Genomic DNA, 12,575 nt, shown 5'->3' with positions numbered 1-12,575 from the left:
TGAAGTGAGCAGAACCAGGAGAACACTGTACACAGCAACAGCAACATTGTGTGATGATTAACTATGATAGATAGCTCTTCTCAGCAATACAATGATCCAAGGACAATTCCAAAAGACTTATGATGGAAAATGTTAACCACATCCAGAGAAAGAACTATGGAGTCTGAATACATATCAAAGCATACTATTTTCACTTTTTTTTTCTTTCTTATGGATTTTCCCTTTTGTTCTGATTCTTCTTTCACAATGTGAATAATGTGGAAATATGTTTAATGTGACTGTACATGTATAACCTATATCAGATTGCTTGCAGTCTTGGGGAGGAGGAAGGGAGAAAAATGTGGAACTTAAAATTTTACAAAAATGAATGTTGAAAACTATCTTTACATGTAATTGGTGGAAAGTAAAATCATATTAAGGAGTGGTTTTTTTTCAAATGTAGTCACAATAGAAAGTCACATGTTTTAGTATTGCTGCAATTACTCAAAACATTTTGAGGTTCTTTTCTAAATATTTACAATAATGGTAAAGGTTAATGTTTTGAAAGAGGATTCAATTTTTGGAAACAACTGAAAGTCATTTAATGTCAAACTGAGGGTGATAAAGCTAGGTAAAATCCTTTGGGGTTCAAAATCAATGCATGACTGTGCAGCCTTTAGGAGGCTGGTCAACTGGCTCTGAAGACCATTCCAAAGAGAACTTCCAGAAATGTTTTAATCAACGGCCAGAGCTCTGAATTGTGAGTGTCTCAAGGACATTGCACTCTTATATACACTCATTTGGATTTATCAGTCAATAATAAATCAACAACCATTGATAAAGCATCTATGTACCAGGTCCCAAACTAGGCACTGGGAATAAAAGGGCCAAGGATGAAACAATCCCTACTCTCAAGGAGCTTACATTCTTTCTTATGAGTTCTGGTATATCTATTTGAAAGCCAGGCTTATTATGTCATTGTCACACTTTTTGTATAATGTAAAGAATAGCATATTCCTTGAGAACCCCCATGTTAACATATCTGGTATGATCTTAAAAGAAAAAAACTTTTTCAATTCATTGCCTGTTTAAGTTTTCTCAGCTTAGTGCTGTGATTAATCTCTTCCCTGTCTAAAAGCAATAGATATAAAGGGAAGCATAGTGTTGCAAAAAAATAAAAACACTTGGCTTCCAACTGAGTTTATGTTCCTGAGCCCAAACTGTTCCACTGTCCAATGATGTGAGAATAATTACATCATTTTTATATCTCTGAACCTCAGTTTCCTCAAAACTAGAGATGAGACACTATCTACACAGGGTTGTTAGGAAATGATTTATAAACTGTAAAATGTGTTCTAGTATTATGTAGGATCTGCAGGTTGTAACTATAACTTACCTCAATATACTGTTTTACAATTAAAAAGCTCATTTCAAATGTGATCCTCAATCTTCACCCTATGAGGTATTATTGTCCTTTTACAGATGAGCAATCTAAAACTCTGAGAGGTTAAGCATTTATCTAAGATCACACAGATAATGAGTAGAAGAGCTGAAGTTATAAGTGAGGTATCTCTTGGATAAGTACTCTTTCCTTTATACCAATGAAGGAGAAATAAAATATAACAAATGACATAAGGACACAGTAAAGCAGATGGTCTCATCCACTGCCATAAAAATTGTGCATTATTGTTGAATAGGAGACACCTGCAGTTTTACCTAAATGATTATCTCAACCCTACTTTCTTAGATCAAATGAACTTATTTAACAATTATAAAAGTATTCAGTCACCTCTTTTTTCCTGCCCTTGAAGAAAGAGTATTTTCTCATTACAATAACAAATCCTGCCAGCTGTGTAACATGTAGTCTCTCATAAAATCCACTTTTTCCATTGGCTTATTCTCCCTTTTTCTACTCTCCTCTTCTATGAAATGTTTTATTTATCTAATTTAAATTGACTCAGAATGCTGCTGATTGGCTGATTCCATATGATCCTAAAAGTTTATAGAAAAAATCTGTTCCCTAGAAAGTGGAAGGTGCTATCAGCAAACAGTCTTCCTTAGTCTATTAACAAACTCTTCACTTTGCAGTTTGTATACTCATGTTATTTGACCCTCAGTCATCAGATCTAGCAGGTGGATGATATTCTCCCTCAACATTCTAGGAACCTAGGCTAAGAAATTCCCCAGCACCATATTCCTCAAAATTGGCAATGTACAACCACTATGCTTTAAATATTTAGTCAATTTGACCTTTTTTCATATTGTGATCTTTTTTAATATTTAAAGGAATTTTCAGACTGCTTTCACTACTAGTTGTTTCTATAAATGACCAAATTTCTAGTCAGTTCTCTGGATTTTTGAAAGGTAAAATTTCCTTGTATAATCATCCCTTAGAATTGAAACCTATCACATGGCTAATAGTATGTATATTATGTAGACATATAATACATGTATTTCATAATATATAATTTATACAACCCTTGCTCTCCTTTTAACCCCCCCCATACACACACACTTTGAACCAATCATATATCTCAATAGCATATGCTTTATACGGGTCTCTCTGTGTATTTATCCTTAAACTTGGTTGAAAGTTAACCTACTTAATGCTATTAATTCATTGTCACTTTTATAACAGTAATATTTCACACTTAACAAAATCCAGCCTTGAAAAACCACTGTCATTTGTACAGCCTATGGCATCATAAGTCTGAGCTAAATGCTTTTAGAAATGTTATCGCATTCAGTCCTCACAACTCTGTGAGGTCAGTACTGTTATTATCCTCATTTTTCATTTGAGGAAACTGAGGAAGATAGAAGTTAAGCCATTATCTGAACCCATGAAACATGGAAGACAATTACAACATTCTCTCCCAAAAACTTTTTGAACTCAAGGGTCTGAGGAAAATTCTAACTGGTTACTCAGTTGGGACATGGAGTGACTTCTAAAGGTTCCTGAATTTCAGAGGTAGAAGATAAAGTCCCTGACCCTTTCTGAGCATGAGTAGTATTTATTTTATTAGATGAATTAGTGCAAATGAGTTTAAATCTCCTGTTAGGTCTGATAGAGTCAAGCATTTAATTCCAGAATAAAACTAGAGATCTGAGGAAACTACATGAAAGGAATTAGGAAATGCCTTGTTGCACCATTAAATCATTAGTTTCCATAACTTCAGCCTCCATTCAGAGAAAAAGTAGTAAGGGACATTTAGTCTCTGAACTTCAATAAACTTTATTTCCATGGGAAGGCTGAGTGGTGATTATCATAATGGGCACAAAAATAGATGTTTCTATACTCTCTCTCACTCCCTCTTCTCTCCTTGCCTTTCTTCCTCTCTTTTTTCTTCCCTCGTCCCCCCCCCCTTAGAGCCAAGTAAATGCCCAGTAAATAGAACACTAGTCTTGGAGTGAGGAAAACATGAGTTCAGATGCTCCTGCAGATATTTAGTAGTTGTGGAAGCCTAGGCAAGTTACTTCATCTCTCTCACCCTCAGTTTCCTTATCAATAAAAAGAAGGTAGATTTGGACTTGATGGTTGCTAGAGTTTATTCTAACTCTAAAACATGAGCCTATGGTTCCTATAAAGCTTTCCAAAAGGGGTGAGGAAAGGAAACAAGCATGTATTAAGTGCCTATTATGTGTCAGGCACTGTTCCAAACAATGAGGTTACAAAGAAAGGGGAAAAAAATCTTTGCACTCAAGGAGCTCACAATCAAAGGGTGGAAGATGACATGCAAACAGCTATGAACAAACTATATGTGTGTGTGTATGTGTATATATGTATATATGTATGTATGTGTGTGTGTGTGTGTGTGTGTGTGTATACACACATGCTTCTCTGATTCCTTTTGGTCTCTAGTGAGCAATTTAGGATATTACTGCTTTAGTGTACACTGTTACTAAGAAATAACCTAGTAAATAAGATCATCCCCCTCATTTTCATACCCCAGTTATTATTACTCCCTGACCATGAATAAGTTAAGTGCTCAGATAAAGACAAGTGTGCTGTAATTCTATAGTGTATTCTTTCTATACCACTTCTTGGCAAAAACAACTGGGGTGAAAAAAAACTGGTTTAAAGAAAGCATTTGTTTCCACTTTCCAGGTTGCACGGGCAGGGAGAGTATGGTAGCTGGGGACAATATGATAATCGTCTGTAAAGAGCATAAAAAGTCCCACTGGAATCATGCCTTTTCTTGCATGAAGTACAGAAGGCTAAGGAGACTCCTAAAAGATAATATCTATGCTTTTCCCTAGTTCTCCGATGCCAGTTAGAAACTCCGCCTTTAGTTGAATCCTGGTAGAGAACAAGATGGTGAATGTAGCTATTATTTGACCTGTATTCTTCCTCTCAGACTTCCCAGGCCTGCAGCCGCAGTCCCTGACCAGCATCCTCTCCTTGGCTAGCAAAGCCAGGCCACCTGGCTCCCTGGAACCTGCGCAGGAGCGCGCTGCCCTCTAGTGACCAAAATTAGAAGATGCAGAGCTACAACTAGCCTTCCAAAGAGCTCGAATTTCACGTTCCCAACAGAGGAGCTTCAGATATTCCCCTCTTCTTGTCCGTCTAGATCCCTCCTGCATGATAGTAGTGGCAAAAATAGCAGCAACAATAAGTACACCTAAGGTTTGAGTAGAACTTAACTGGAACCAAAGTCTTTCACATGCTTTGTCCCCTCTGCTCAAATATTAAGATTTCTTTAACATGGCTTTTCCAGGACTTTGAGAATTTCTTGTTGCTATTAAAGTAAAATGAAAAAGTGAGGGATTTTCCCCCTCCAAACCTTCCAGGACATAGTTCCTCTTTAAATCACCCCTTCTTTCTCCCCACAGAATTAAACCTGTTATATCTGCAAGGAGGGTGTGGATGTGAGATCCCTGAGTTTATTATGCTTTTCTTGGACCCCCATTGGGGTTACAAGCATTTGTCTTACAATTACTTACAAGCCAGCTCTGCAAAATGATTGCCTACCAACTTCAGACCACCTGTTTTGGGGTTTATCAGTAGAGACTGTTAGGATTTGCTTTCTGCTAAGACAAGCTTTAACTTTGGGAGAAATAATCCTGTCCTGGTCTATTAATGGGAAGCAATTCAGGATTAGTATGAATGTCCTCAGTGTTCTTTGAAACTATGACCCTGGGAGAACGTTTTAGGAAGAGAGGAAACAAGCCTGATGTGGCCCTACTGTTTACACATACCATTTCCAAGAAACCTAAGGAACTCCCCTGATGAAATTCTTCCCCATTTCACTCCCATGTGCCATTAATCGAACTTTGAAACCTTCAGATGATTGATGGGAAAATGCCTGAGTCACCCCCTCTGCCACTCCCCCCCCCAATAAAAATGTTTTGAGAGGAAATTTTCCCAAAGGGCCTAGGGTTAATGTGTAGGAAATACCCAGCAAATTACCATGTGTGAGTAACAAACCCACCCCAGTCTCCCAGTCCTACTGGAAAGAATAGAGAATGAATCCTATCCAATCCCACACTGTCTGGCTCAGTTCCTTCTTAGTGATGATAGTTAATAAGAGAGCAAGTGTGTCCGAGGTGGGATTTCGTAGGTCCTGCGTCAGCTGGAGCCTGTAGGTGATTGGGGGACGCTTGAGTTTTTCCTTTTTTTTTTCACTAATTATAAAGTGGTTCCATCCACTTCCCAGCACACTGACTCAGGTGGAGAGCTCCCAACCCTTCACGTCCATCCACTTCAGTTACCCACTGAAGTCGGTAAGTAACGACATCATAGCTCTACTGATAACTCCTTACTTTCTAACCGAGGGACTGCAGTAAATTTGCCAGGAGCACCGATAGGTCGAACTGCAGGCTATTGCTTTTTTTCTGTTGTTCTCGCCTTCTCCCCTCCACTCCCCTCCCCGTTCCCCACCCTTCTAGAGATTCTCCTGGGACGCAAATTGCTCTGCTCCGCTATAAATACTTGGTGAGCAAACCAAAGCACTTTAGCCAGACCACATTCGATCCAAGGAAGCATCTATGTAAGTAAACTTTGCTAAAATATTGGATTTTCCTGGTGGATAAGGGGGACCTATTTGCTGTTCTTTTTCTCTTTTATTTTTTTTTCTTAATTTTCCTCTTCTACTTTCCCTTTTGCGAGTGAACTTGTATTATATCTTCTGCTGGTGTGTTTAGTCTTCCTTGGTACCGAACCTGGCCACTCCATTTCATACTTTGGAGAGTTCTCAGTGTTCACAGCGTTTTAGAGGGGAGAAATCTGTCCCCCAGGAAGGTAAGGTTTCTTAGGATCTCAGCTAAAAGAAAGGACAAAATCCAGTCTATCTGGGTGGTCTCAAATAAGATCCAACTGTAATGCTTTCACTCCCTAGTCAGCCAACGCAGCGCATATAAAGACAGAAGCCCCTTCTCTTTGCCCTGAGGTTTGTCCGGATAGAGTACTTAGGAAAAGGTAAATGCTTTATTACTAGTTGGAATTAGAGATCTCGCTGTTCCTGTGTGTGTGTCTTTCAGGAAATAGGGAATGTGAGTAACCTGAAAATGAATTCGTGGATCAGAGAAGAAAAGCGGTTTTTCCTTAGCGTTAGCAAAGGATGGTTAGACAGTGGCTGAGCTACGCATCCCACTCTCTCTTTTCAGCCCATGGCGCTGTTCCTGAAGCTCTGCAGTTTGCTTCTGGCTCTCAGCCCTGGCCTCTTCCTGACTGTCAGAGCGGAATGCAGCAAGGACTGCACCTCTTGCACCTACCGTCTGGGACAGCGTGCGGACATCAATCCATTGGTGAGCGCGGATTGGGGTAGGAGGAGAAAGAAGGGGGGAATCCTTGTTATTACATTTTGTTTCTGTTAAATACGGCGTAAGTAGTGGGGCACCTCTCCGTCACCAAAATCTAGACTCTCCTTGTTACACCTGAAGGAACTGGAGAGTAAATCTGACTCCAAAGCTAAACTTACTCTGTGTCCCGCAGGAAATCTGGCTCAGAATTTTGGTTTTAGGAAAAGGGGGAGGGAGCGAGTAGGCGGTTGGTAGGTACTATTATGTTGGACTTTTTTTTTAATCCGTGGTGTGTGTCTGTGTGTGTGTGTGTGTGTGTGTGTGTGTGTGTGTGTGTGTGTTAACAATTGGGTATATAGATCGGCTGAATTAATCCACTTTAAAAAAAAGAAAGAAAAGATCCCCAGGCAGTTTTTTCAGGACCTCGGAGAGCAGCAGACTCACTGCTGTCCCAAGAGCATTGTCCCACAATGCCAACTCCTTGCTCCCTGCGTATCTCACCACTTCATTTCATTAGACACTAGTGTTAGAGCCAACTAGTTTCAACTAAAGGATGAGTAGCGGTACTGTTTTGTGGGAAATTTAGTTGCAGTAGAAAGAGCACTAGATTTTGAGACTAAGGTTCAGATTTCAGTTCTGCTACTTATTGTGTAGCCTTGGCATGTCATTTCTCTCTGGGCTTCATTTTCCTCATTTGTAAAATAACACGGTTTGTTTAGATGACTTTAAAGATCCCTTCTGGATCAAGTCTGAATTTCACTGAAAGACTTAACAGTATCAGCCTTTGTTGAAAAGAGAAATGGAGGGGAAGGAAGAAGGACAAGAAGTTGGTAGAGTAGAAAAGAAGAAATGAGAGAATGCAAGAAAGATAATGGGAATTTCATTTTTGCATCCTGAAATAATTACTAGATTATAATTTTCCCACTCTACAGAAGGTATAGGGGAGTAGCTGAAGATAGTATTGCAAAACAGTAAGAGAGGCAAGGTGCAGGTGGGTGGAGAAAGACCAATCCAGAACAAGTGGCTCAAAACAAAAATCAGGTTCCCTGGGAAATTTATTTTGAAACATTTTCTGCATGGAGTCCTTAGAATTTTTAAATATATATATATATATACATATATATGTATATATATATTTTCTAATCCTCTTCCTAAGGCAATGGTTAAGTTTTAATTTCCATGGGGGGGGTGGTAGGGATTCCTCCTCAGGTATACTCTGGTATTTCCAATAAACCAAAATCTTAACATATTTATTTAACATACTTAACAATATATTTCAGAGTAGAGGCAGCTTTTCTTGGGAAAAATAATCTAGTTCTACTTCACCTGCTGTATGCAGATATGGAATTACTATAAAAATGTTTATGTATTATTGAATATTTGTATATGTACCATAATCTCTAAACTAGACCACATCTTATTTGTCTTGGCATTTCTCTCACTGTCTAGCTCAGTTCTTTGCATGTAGATTGTTAAAAGATAAAAGAATGAGTAAATGAAACTATATAATGGAGCTTTGTATGATGATGACAAAATAACATTCTTTCCTTCATCCTTCCTTCTTCATTCTCTTTTAATCTTTAGGTTGACTGTGCCTAGAAACTAAGTACAGAACAGACCCATGTGGAGAACTACAAACAGAGGAAAAGAGGAGTCAGGCACTAATTCTATAGAAGTGTACCCTATGTTTCTAATCATACAATTCTCCCATCTTTAGTCATACTCTGGCACCCAACTTTCACATTTGTACATTGGAACAATCTGCACATGCTAATACTGAGGCATAGCATGTGTTATCCCTGTCCCCACATGTGTTGGCTAAATGATAATGGAATTTCTAATTTCCTTGCTTAATGAGCTAAAATTAAGATAAAGATTAGAATACTCTGTTCATTGTATTTAAAGTGACTTGAAAGATTGGCATTGTTTATTCAATTATTTTTCTTCTTTAGTCTTTCCCCTCATACAATTCCCAACATCCTATTACTGTTTTAATTTTCTCATGTGGAAGAGTTAAATTACCCCCCAAATCTTACCATCATGTGTTGTTATGATCTTTTATCCATTTCTACTCTAAATCTTTCAGGTGCTACTTTAAAAGTAAGCAGCATTTTCCAAAATATTCCTAAGCAAATGAGCTGATAACATTTTTGCCCAGATGTTGGTCAGAACCCTTTACTATGAGCCCTTTAACACAGATGGGCTCCTCAGTAACTAAAATAGTCTCTTAAGAAGGTATTTTGAATGGCTAACTAATAATGGGTTTCAAGTCAGAATTAGAGTTATCTTAATTTAGTAAATATCACTAGAATTGCATTAGTAGAGAGACAAGCTACCATGAGAAAGCACTGTGGAAATTTAACTGCCTAACCTATACCACACATCTGTGGAAAAAATCCTTAAGAAATTGGTAGAGGTTGCAAGGTAGTTAACAAAGAAAGGATGTCATCATCCCTACAGTGACATGTTTTCGATGAGGAAAAATCAGGGATCTAAGGGGTAATACCTTTTTTTTAATCTAGAAGAAAAAGGTTATATGAGTTATGACTTCATATTTTAGGTTATATAGTTATATACATGAAGTTACAACTTCATATTTTAACAGTAATTAACTTTGATAATTATTTTAAAATGTATAACCTTTTTCTAGCTATAATATATATATGTATTTTGAGAAAGAAGTTTATAAATGCAACAAAGTATTCTGTGTATATTTAAATAATTTTTTACTAACTACATCACTTTCCTCCTTCTAACCTGTTTTTTTCCAAGCAATTTATAAAAATTTAGAATATAAATGTAAAATTTAGAGCCAGAAGAGAACTTGGAGGCCAGCCTCCTCAAATTCCTCATTTTGCAGATGAGAAAACTATGACCCAGAGAGAACTTACTTCCACAAAATCAAAACCAAGGTATCAATCCAGGTTCTCTGACTCCTAATCCCTCTTCAATACAAATGAATTAAATTCATGGAGCTCAATAATTGCATTCTTTGGAGACAGCATGGTACTGTGTAAAGAGTATTAGCTCTTGACTAGGATGATAGAAGTTCAAATTATACCTCTGATACTTACTATGTGTGACTGCAAGTCACTTACCTTCCCTAGGCCTCAGTTTCCTAATTTGCAAAATAAGGGGTTAGACTAGATGTCCTTTGGGCTCCCTTCTAGTGCCAACTCAATGATCCTATGTTCTTTTAAAATTCTAATGCAGCAAATATTCATTGAACCCCAACTCTTGATAATTGATCAGTAAATGGAAAATGCCCCCACAAAGGTAAGGAAGGCATTCAATTTATAAGAATATATTCATAATAGTAGAAAAGAAAACAGAAATAATTCCTTTATTAAAACCTATATACCCTTAACATTGGTGACTTGGAACTCTACCAAAAACACATCACTGAGATGCTTTCTTTGAAGCATTTACACATTTTGAGCAGAGTAGATTCTCCTGTTGAGTAGAGGAGAATCTTAACAGTATCATTAGGAGTAATTCATCCTAAGTCTTACATTGGTTAATTACTGTATAATGAATAAAGAGAAGAATGGTATGCAGATTCATTCCTTTTTATTGAGTAACATGATATCCATTGAAAAAGACTTTCAATTTTGCAGTGACTGTTTATGAGAGGAATGGCCTTCAAGCTTTAATATTTATAATATTTTAATTATATCAGACCTCAGAGCCAAAATTTCAGAACAAAAATGATAAAAGAAAGAAGGTAAGACTAAAATGAAAAATTTCTACTTCAATTTATCCTGTCACCCTTCAGCATAATCAAGCTTAGTTTTGAATTTTAAGACTTTTTACACAACTGCTTTTGAATTCTTGTTGTCTATAATAAAAAGGTAAAATAAAGAGGAACATGAATATTGGGAGTTAACTAGAATAAAACTGCATTATGTATATGTACATGTATGTGTGTGTGTGTGTTGCAAACAAGTGTTCTAATTCAAAGAATTAATTTTTCAAGCTAAATGCATTTTATTATAACATTTCCTTGATTAAGTCTTGGTTTCAGTCACATCAGTAATGAATTGCTACCATACACTAAGTTTGGGTCATCAAGACAGTCAACCCAAGTCAGTATAATCACTCCCATGTGGGTGCAAATAATTTTAATTTAAAATTAAAACTTTTAAATAACAATTATACTATAATAATTATTTATTTTAATTCCATAATATTTGAACTTGCTAACTGCTTATAAAAGAGACTGATAGTTCAAAGAACACCTGATTTTAAGTCCTACCTCTGACATATAATGACATTGTAGCCCTAGTCACTTAACCTCTTAGTGCACTAGACAACTCTCAAAGGCCACACATTACAAAGAAAATGTTTATCTTCATTGACAAAGAGTTGTCTATATCAATGAAATTATGGATCCCATCTCTATCCCTATCCTTAAATATCCATCCAGTGTAATGAAGATTTGCAGTGAGAAAATGGAGATTACTTTATTATGTGAACATTCTCCAGCAACAAGAATTAATATTAATAAACACAAATATTTTAAGCTGATCTAATTAACTTTCTTAAGAATTAGAGCTGGTGTAAATAGAAGATGCAGCAAAGCCACAATAATATCTTACCATTGGATTAATCATTTTTCACAGGCTTGCACACTGGAATGTGAAGGGAAATTGCCATCTGCTAAAGCCTGGGACACCTGTAAGGAGCTTCTGCAACTGACCAAGATGGATCTTTCTCAGGAAAGCACCAACAACCAAGGAGAAAGCAAACAAGATGACAGTCATCTTCTAGCCAAAAAGTATGGGGGCTTCATGAAAAGGTATGGAGGATTCATGAAGAAAATGGATGAGCTTTATCGAGTGGAGCCAGAAGATGAGATGAATGGAGGAGAGGTCCTTGCCAAACGATATGGAGGTTTCATGAAGAAAGATTCTGATGATGATGCATTGGCCAATTCATCAGACCTGTTGCTGAAAGAGCTGCTGGGAACAGGGGACAACTCTGAGGCAGGACGTTATCGAGAAGGTAATGAGAATGAGGAGGAAGTGAGCAAGAGGTATGGGGGCTTCATGAGAAGCTACAAGAGAAGTCCAGAGCTGGAAGATGAAGCAAAAGAGTTACAGAAAAGATATGGGGGCTTTATGAGAAGAGTTGGAAGGCCTGAATGGTGGCTGGACTACCAGAAAAGGTATGGTGGATTTCTTAAGCGCTTCGCTGATTCCCTGCCTTCAGATGAAGAAGGAGAAGGTTATTCCAAAGAAATTCCAGAAATGGAGAAGAGATATGGAGGATTTATGAGATTTTAATACTTTTTCCCATCAGTCCCCAAATGCCCTGCCCAGCTTTCCTTTGGAAAGACTGCCTCATTGATCATATTTTATTGTAAGGTGTTGCTTGCACTGTACAGTTTTTTACTGTCCTAGTTAACAATATGCCCTTCAATCTGTTAAGTTTCTGTGTTCTTTTGAAGGACTGCAACTTCTGTTCTAGTCCAATGTAAGCCATTCTGGTAGTTTTCATGCTAATACTGTTTCTGTTCATTTGTTCTTTACTTTAAACAAAAATATCTATAAATGCTTACTTGTACATAGATAGAATAAATTCTTCATTCCAACTGCATAATGTGCTTGAAAGTGTCTGTTTTCCACATTATGTTCAACCACCCTGCAGTTTTCATTATCCTACAGTGAAAGCCACACTCCAAAGGAATAAACAAATCAGCTCTGGGGCAACCTCAGACCACTGGTCTACATCTCTCCAGGGAGCTAAGTGGGGGGGGGGGGGAGGAAGAAAGAAAAGAAAAAATTTTCCATTTAATTTGCTACAATTAACACTGCTGATCCATAAAAAAAATATGGAAATGAAAATGATCCTATAGT

The 12,575-nt window shown here is 37.3% G+C and overlaps 1 protein-coding gene across 2 annotated transcripts; it reads left to right on the top strand.

Annotated features, from left to right (window-relative positions):
- The first annotated feature begins 5,621 nt into the window (after positions 1–5,621).
- LOC114054287 (proenkephalin-A-like) lies at positions 5,622–12,249 on the top strand. 2 transcript variants are annotated; one of them, XM_027877482.1, is made up of 3 exons: positions 5,622–5,700; positions 6,583–6,723; positions 11,340–12,249. In XM_027877482.1, the coding sequence occupies exons 2-3, from the start codon at positions 6,586–6,588 to the stop codon at positions 12,000–12,002; spliced, it is 801 nt and encodes a 266-aa protein (XP_027733283.1). In that variant the 5' UTR covers positions 5,622–5,700; positions 6,583–6,585; the 3' UTR covers positions 12,003–12,249. The 2 variants fall into 2 exon arrangements, with proteins under 2 accessions (XP_027733283.1, XP_027733284.1); XM_027877483.1 differs by lacking the exon at positions 5,622–5,700 and adding an exon at positions 5,901–5,966.
- Positions 12,250–12,575: the final 326 nt, after the last annotated feature.

The sequence above is a fragment of the Vombatus ursinus genome, unplaced genomic scaffold, assembly GCF_900497805.2.
Source record: "Vombatus ursinus unplaced genomic scaffold, bare-nosed wombat genome assembly UNPS02014812.1, whole genome shotgun sequence".
Lineage (NCBI taxonomy): Eukaryota > Metazoa > Chordata > Mammalia > Diprotodontia > Vombatidae > Vombatus > Vombatus ursinus.
The sequence above is the reverse complement of the archived record's forward strand: the minus strand, read 5'-3'. Positions and strand labels throughout refer to the sequence as shown.